General features: G+C 40.1%; 1 protein-coding gene across 1 annotated transcript in view; it reads left to right on the forward strand.

Annotated features, from left to right (window-relative positions):
• Nucleotides 1–751: 751 nt before the first annotated feature.
• LOC131960526 (NLR family CARD domain-containing protein 3-like) overlaps nt 752–7663 on the forward strand; it is a 10974-nt gene continuing 4062 nt past the window's right edge. Inside the window, exons 1-6 of the mRNA XM_059325764.1 lie at nt 752–796; nt 2886–2971; nt 3196–3663; nt 5687–5765; nt 5938–6157; nt 6874–7663. The exon at nt 6874–7663 is cut by the window's right edge and continues 1011 nt beyond it. Of these exons, the coding sequence (XP_059181747.1) occupies nt 2904–2971; nt 3196–3663; nt 5687–5765; nt 5938–6157; nt 6874–7663 (1625 nt within the window). The 5' untranslated portion in view covers nt 752–796; nt 2886–2903. The remainder of the gene's footprint in view (nt 797–2885; nt 2972–3195; nt 3664–5686; nt 5766–5937; nt 6158–6873) is intronic.

Below are 7663 nucleotides of genomic sequence, written 5' to 3' on the forward strand. Positions count from 1 at the left end.
GGCTCCCCGTGGCTGAGACATAAAAAATTATATACATATTTTTACATTAAAATGTTCATTTATCAATGGTGTAGACCAAAAGCTATTTGTATTCCTCAATTGTAAAATTGTATAGCCTTTTTCACAGTATATTAAAAAAGTTTTGACATTTAAGTCAACTAAAATGTGCTTCAGAGCTTATGAAAGTCTCTGGCCCGGCACCTAAACCTTTAAGTAAACTTTGAGTTTAATTTTGAGTTCCCCAAGATAGACTAGTTTTCAAAATCATATTAATAAATAATCAATATGACTATAAATAATGTTGGTAGGCTAATTTAGACTTATTAGGCTGTTTAATTTTCATTTTAGGCTCAATATAAGGTTTGCGGCTCCATTCTGCAATTTCTCTCCTTTTTTTGGCCAACAGTGGCTCTTTAGTTAGTAAAGGTTACCCACCCCTGCAGTAGAAGGTGGTAACTCTTGGTTTTATTTACCTTAAGTTCTCGTTTCATTATATTCACATATTCAAAACATTACTGGACATATTTTGACTTCATATAACAAACTTTACTGCACACATTTAGTTAACTTTCAATATATATATATTTATATATTCCACAAGTTATTTTATTATCCCATTTCCTTGAGTGACCAAAGTCCCCCCCTACCTGTGTGTGTGTGTGTGTGTGTGTGTGTGTGTGTGTGTGTGTGTCTCTCTCTCTCTCTTTACCTCCCACCTTCGACTGTATTTTACTTTCACTTCTTCCTCCTGTTCTGCTGCGATGGAGCTGTTTTTTCTCTCTGTGTGAATCTTTTGGTAAGCAACTCTTTTCACTTTTAAACACTCTCAGGTCTTCTTGTTTGTGTTTCAGAGTTTAATGATGACTGAAGTTTAGCTGTGTGCTAACATGCTAACCATATTTAATGTTCCTTCTTCACTGCAGTACAAGTACCACTACAACCATGTAAAGTACTTTGTTAGTAATGTTAAAGTTCAATCATGTGACGCAACGTTTCTGTCCTCGTGAGTTACTTCCAGTTATTCCTCACTTGTCAGCTTTTTCTAACAAATGGCTAAAATTACAGAGTAAAGCAATAATTTATTTATATAATATTTTCAAATGTTTTCTACACCATGAGTACTTTACTTTGATCATTTCTTTTGATGCTGATACTTTACTACTTTACTAGATCAGAGTACTTTCTCCACTGCTGCTTGTGTTGTTTAAGAGTTATTGAACAGGTGTTTTATGTTGTGTTTTGTGATTCTTCGCTTAACGTGGAGGCATTTGAGAAAAACAACATTTTCTACAAGAACTGAAGGCAGCACAAGCTGAGTAAATGATGTATAAAAGGTCATTGTAAGGGTCAGATATTACCATTGATGCTTTAATTACTGAATAAACTGCTGGCTGGATAAACTATTTAAAAATATGATATTAAATGTAGTGCAGTAAAAAGTACAATATTATAAGTAGAAAGTAGCATACATTGTATTTAGCAGTCCTTGAGTAAATATACTTAATTACTTCCCTTTTGACTTTCCAACAAACAGAGTTTTGTGAGAGTTAACCATGTTTATTCCAGTATGCTCTCCTCTTCCACCGGTTCTCCTCAGGGTTGTTGCTTGTCACCGCTCCTTTTCATTTTGTACACAAATGAGTGCCGCAGCAGCTTCAGTAATAGACACATTTTAAAGTTTGCTGATGACACAGTTATTGTTAGTCTTCTTCAGGGTGACGAGCAGGAACATGGGCCTGTTGTTGATGACTTAGTAGCCTGGTGTGATGTGTCCTCTCTTGAGCTGAGTGTGTCAAAAACCAAAGAAATGATAATTGATTTCAGGAAGTCATCCTCTCCTCCACCTCCAACAGTTGTTAAAGGTGCTGTGGTTGAGATGGTGGACAGCTATAAATATCTAGGTGTGGTCCTTGATAACAAGCTGTGCTTCGAACCACATGTTGAGGTTACCTCCAAAAAAGTCCAGCAGAGACTGTTCTTTTTAAGGAAAATGACGACCTTCCATGTCTCCTCTGAGATGATGACTCTCTTTTACAGAAGTTTTATTAAATCTGTTTAAACTTTTGTATTGTTGCATGGTTTGGAAACCTGAACTTGTCCAACAGGAATCGCCTTGGTAGGCTGGTCAATACTGCTGGAAGGATTTCAGGAAGTTGGCAGGAAGGCGTTATGTCTATGTATAACAGGCAGGTCCTGAGGAAGGCTAACGTCATTATGGATTGTCCTTATCACCCTCTTCGGAATGAATTTGAGCTCTCGCCCTCAGGCCGTCTTCTTACGGCCCCTAGGTGGAGGACTAAAAGACTCCAGGTCTCATTTATACCAACTGCCATTTATTTTACTAATAGAAATTAGCCCTCAAATTGCTCATCTTCACAAGTCTGCTTTTTGCACATCTGCACATTTCACTTTTCGCCTATACCAGGTATTAACTCTCCATTTAGGGGTATTATCCCTGTAATGAACATGTGTCAGTGATTTTATATATGCGTATGGCGTTTCTTTGACTGTGTTTTATTAGACTTTTATTGGGTTTTATTCTATTATCATTGTGTACCTTGTCTTGTGTGTCCTGCTGCAAAACTAATCTCCCTTCAAGGGACTAATAAAGTGATTCTGATTCTGATTCTGATTTTAGTATTTCTCTCCTCTTTAAGCACAGTGAGATTTACACATGTATTATTATCTGTCTAGGAATGGGCACTGAAACTTCATGATAATAATTAATTGTTGGTAAGATTTATGTAGTACTTATAAGACGCTTATGAGTCTGATCCTGTAAATTCAATTAAACAAAACAGAAAAAAATAATAATGTGGCTATCTGATAGTTAATCAAACTCATAATAAAGTTAATAAAGACTGATTGTGAATCTCTCCCTGCAGGTCGTTGTGGCCTCTGCTATGGAGCCGTGTGAGGACAGAGAAACGACTCTGTGTGGGGAACATGACAGCCAGACCAAAGCTCAGAGGTGAGATGAGGATCTCTAACTGTCCAGGACTCTTCTCCATGTCAGAGCTCAGCACTCCAATAACTCCAGCATCATTATTCACACTCACTGTCACATCACACACTCAACTATTATTAACTACTAACTTTATTTGTTAACAAATAGATCAAGACTGAGAGGAGACAGCATCTTTTATCAAAGTTAATCACTTTTTGAACATTACTGATCCACTGTCTTTGTATCAGGAAGAGACCAGACTCCCCAGAACCTGAACCTGGATCTGGACCTGAACCAGAGTCTGGACCTGAGCCCAGCTGTGTGTCCATGAAGAGTGACCGGTCTATGGGTCGCTTTATTAACTTAAAAGTTGGACAACCGGGATCTGGACTTGAACCTGAACCAGAATCTGGACCTGAGCCCAGCTGTATGTCCATGAAGAGTGACCGGTCTATGGGTCGCTTTATTAACTTAAAAGTTGGACAACCGGGATCTGGACCTGAACCTGAACCAGAATCTGGACCTGAACCCAGCTGTGTGTCCATTAAGAGTGACCAGTCTATGGGTCGCTTTATTAACTTAAAAGTTGGACAACCAGGATCTGGACCTGAACCTGAACCAGAATCTGGACCTGAACCCAGCTGTGTGACCATTAAGAGTGATCGGTCTATGGGTCGCTTTATTAACTTAAAAGTTGGACAAGCAGCTGATGGAAGGTAAGAATTTAAAAACTAAACTTTATTATTATCTGACTCTACTGAGAAGATGAATCCTGTCTTGGACCAGAACTTTGTAGACTGCTGTGGGACTCAACAATACTTTGTTCCAGCAGGGACATCTCATTGTACACCTGTACAGCTACCTGTCAAACAATCCAGTGATATAATGCCAATTAGGATCAACATGGTAAATTATCATCAGGATTAATAAACTTAATGAACATATTTTTGAACTACCCTGAGTACCAGGGATGACCTGATCCGAACTAAAGCTTTCAGCGCCAATACTGACCTTATTACCTCCTTAAAGTATTACCTAAACAGGTGCATTCAAACAGTTTTCTGTTATTCTCATTTTTTGTGGTTAGATAAAGTTAGTTTAAAGCTACTGCTAATACTTCATGTATGTCCTTCACAATAAATGCAGCTTCTCTGGATGTTTTTCACATTTACTCGGCTGTTTCAAAGAGGACACATTGGTGTCTCACTCTTGCTTCAGTTGGATGGACTCATGAATCATGTCGTACATATTATGATTCAAGAACTTGATTTCTCGGGTTCTGCCTGTCAGCTGTCTAACTTTACGTGCATTTTTGTTTTCCAGTTAGCTTTTTTTTTGTGATAAACATTTTTTATTTTCCATTTTCAGTTTGCTATTTTTAAATAAAGTTTTTTATTTCCTATAGGCTGTGTAAGGCCCACTACAGCTCCTAAATTTTAAACATTGTGCTTGTTGCTCTCCCAGTTACATTACCACCAAGTCCATGAAAGGAGGAGATTGGAAACCTTTGGTGGAGGAAAGCAGGAAGATGCCAAGAGAGTTGGTTCCTTGTTGGGTCCAGTCCTGTGCTGGATGCATACTTGTCTCTGTTGTCATCCTGCATTAGTTGTTGGGTGCTACTTCACTCTGTTGGCTCCTGTTGACTTCAAAGTAAGCTGATAGACCTTGGGTTGTGGTCCCTGAGTCTAACTTGTTGCTGTAGTTAACTGTATGTTAACAAACAAAGAATATTAATGCAAGCTTCTGTGAGAGAGTCTGAACAAGAGAACAGTGGGATTTTTGTTTTGTTTTTAAACCTGGACACCCCCTGTTGTGCCAGTTGTCCTTTTGACCAATGAAGGTTGGGGCTGAGGACCTCTCACATCGGTGTGAAACTGTGAGGGATCCTGGGTAACTGAGTTTGAGAACAAAGAGATTCAGCTGCCATTTTAACTGCCCTTCTAAGAGGCTAACAAATGAAAAATAATGTTACATTTTCCATTAAAATCAGTCCAAGGTGCACAAATGAATGAGATCTGCCTGAGGTCACAACAATGACCTATAATCCGTTTTGCTGAGGTGCTCAACACCACAAAGTATCTGTTTGAACGTTTGTCTGCAGCTCGCTTGAGTTCTTCCTTTGTGATCATGTAGGTTGGGTTGCTAACCTTCCTGCTTCCAGCTGTTCCTCCAGTCATCATTTTGTTACTTGTCTCCAAGTTTGTCTTCAGGCCTCACTGGCTAAACAGACTTGTTGGTTTAAGAAATCCCCAACGGTGCACTTTAACACATCAGTGATATGATCTGGTGTCTTTGGGTGTTTCAATTCTCTTTATGGTGGACTCCATCTCCTAGGTGCCTCAGCCCACCTTGATCAGACCCCAAAGATCATTCCCTCTGGTCAGTCACCATCTGGATATTTCAGAAGCCTCTGATGTGATCCTGATGAAAAATCCTCCATATCTGACATCAACAGTTAGAGTTACAGACAATGTTCTAATATCTGCTGACATATGGTCCTCTTTCTGTCTGACCAAGGGTACAGTCAGCTCAAACATGATCCCCTGCTTAAAGCTTCTGCCAGAAGGATGCTCTCAGGCTTTAGTAATGTTGGTTTAAAAATGCTTTTATACCACCCACTCTTCCTCCTGAGCCTCAGTTCTGTCATTGTGTCATCATCTTAGAACTCCTTTAGAACGCTGTTTGCATGTTAATATCATTAAATGTTAATATCACCTAAATTTGATGTTTTCTCTGCAGAGTTCAGCAGCAGAGCTCAGAGGGTCTCCGTGGTGAGTCTGCCCCACAACATCAAACAGATCTGGACTCCATATTTATGGTGTGTACATGTACAAACAAAGCTTTCACTATAAACAGATTAATGCTAAACTATCTTTCAGGTCCTAACAGTCTCCATGCTGCTCTGTTTGGACCAGCAGGCCTCCAGACTGACAGATGAATCACATGTTGTGAGCTTTAAACTAAATGTTCAGTTTATCATTCTGTTCCAGCTGCTGGAGGAGAACATCGTCACTTTTGTGAAGAACGAGCTGAAGAAGATCCAGAAGGTTCTGAATCCAGATTACCTAGAGAGTCAAAGGGAGGATGAGGAGGTGTTGGAGGATGAGGATGAGGAGCAGAGGAGGAGAAGCAGAGAGGAGTTTCTGAAGATCACACTTCACTTTCTGAGAAGAATGAAGCAGGAGGAGCTGGCTGACTGTCTGCAGAGCAGTAAGTGGATTTCTATCAAATGTATATGATGAAAGATGAAATCGAGGCAACATGGGCAAAATTTACATTTCCAAACTCTGCGGTAGATATGCTGCACACATCTGCATCAGATCAGAAGCTGTTGGTCCTCAACTGATGAGCTGATTAAATCTGATGGAGGAGCAGAAGCTCTACAGTCACACTTACATGTTGCATTATAGCAGTAGTTCTCAACCTTTTTGAGTCGCGACCCCACATTTAACATGGATGTTGTCCCTGACCCCCACTCACTGAACACAATCTCACATGCACAGTTCAGATCACCAAAAAAAGAAACAAAATGACCAAAAAAAGGAAACAAAATGACCAAAAAAGATATAAATTGACCACAAAGTGATCAAAAAAGACACAAAATGAGCCAAAAAAGAAACAAAATGACAAAAAAGACACAAAATGACTAAAAAAAGACACAAGTTGACCACAAAAAGACACAAATTGACCACAAAATGATTTAAAAAAAAGACACAAAATGACCAAAAAAAGACATTAAGTGACCAAAAAGACTAAAACACATTAACACATGAACACTTTAACACAGTGGAGACAGAGCTGACTTCCAAAATGATTTGGCGACCCCCAGAAATCATCTCGCGACCCCAATTGGGCCGACCCCAAGGTTGAGAATAGCTGCATTATAGGATGCTCTCACTGATTTCATCTGTTTTTTGCTCATTCAGGAACTCTTGCTGCAGTGTGCCAACATAAACTGAAGTCTAACCTGAAGAGGAAGTTCCAGTGTGTGTTCGAAGGGATCACTAAAGCAGGGAACCCAACCCTTCTGAATCAGATTTACACAGAGCTCTACATCACAGAGGGGGGGACTGCAGAAGTCAATGATGAACATGAGGTCAGACAGATTGAAACAGCATCCATCAAACCAGACAGACCAGAAACAACAATCAGACAAGAAGACATCTTTAAAGCCTCACCTGGAAGAGATGAACCAATCAGAACAGTACTGACAAAGGGAGTGGCTGGCATTGGGAAAACAGTCTTAACACAGAAGTTCACTCTGGACTGGGCTGACAACAAAACCAACCAGGACATCCACTTCACATTTCCATTCACTTTCAGAGAGCTGAATGTGCTGAAAGAGAAAAAGTTCAGCTTGGTGGAACTTGTTCATCACTTCTTTCCTAAAACCAAAGAAGCAAGAATCTGCAGGTTTGAAGAGTTCCACATTGTGTTCATCTTTGATGGTCTGGATGAGTGTCGACTTCCTCTGGACTTCCACAACGCTGAGATCCTGACTGATGTCACAGAGTCCACCTCAGTGGATGTGCTGCTGACAAATCTCATCAGGGGCAAACTGCTTCCCTCTGCTCACCTCTGGATAACCACACGGCCTGCAGCAGCCAATCAGATCCCTGCTGACTGTGTTGACATGGAGACAGAGGTCAGAGGGTTCACTGAGCCACAAAAGGAGGAGTACTTCAGGAAGAGATTCAGAGATGAGGAGCAGGCCGG

Source organism: Centropristis striata, chromosome 22 (assembly GCF_030273125.1).
Source record: "Centropristis striata isolate RG_2023a ecotype Rhode Island chromosome 22, C.striata_1.0, whole genome shotgun sequence".
Taxonomy (NCBI): Eukaryota; Metazoa; Chordata; class Actinopteri; order Perciformes; family Serranidae; genus Centropristis; species Centropristis striata.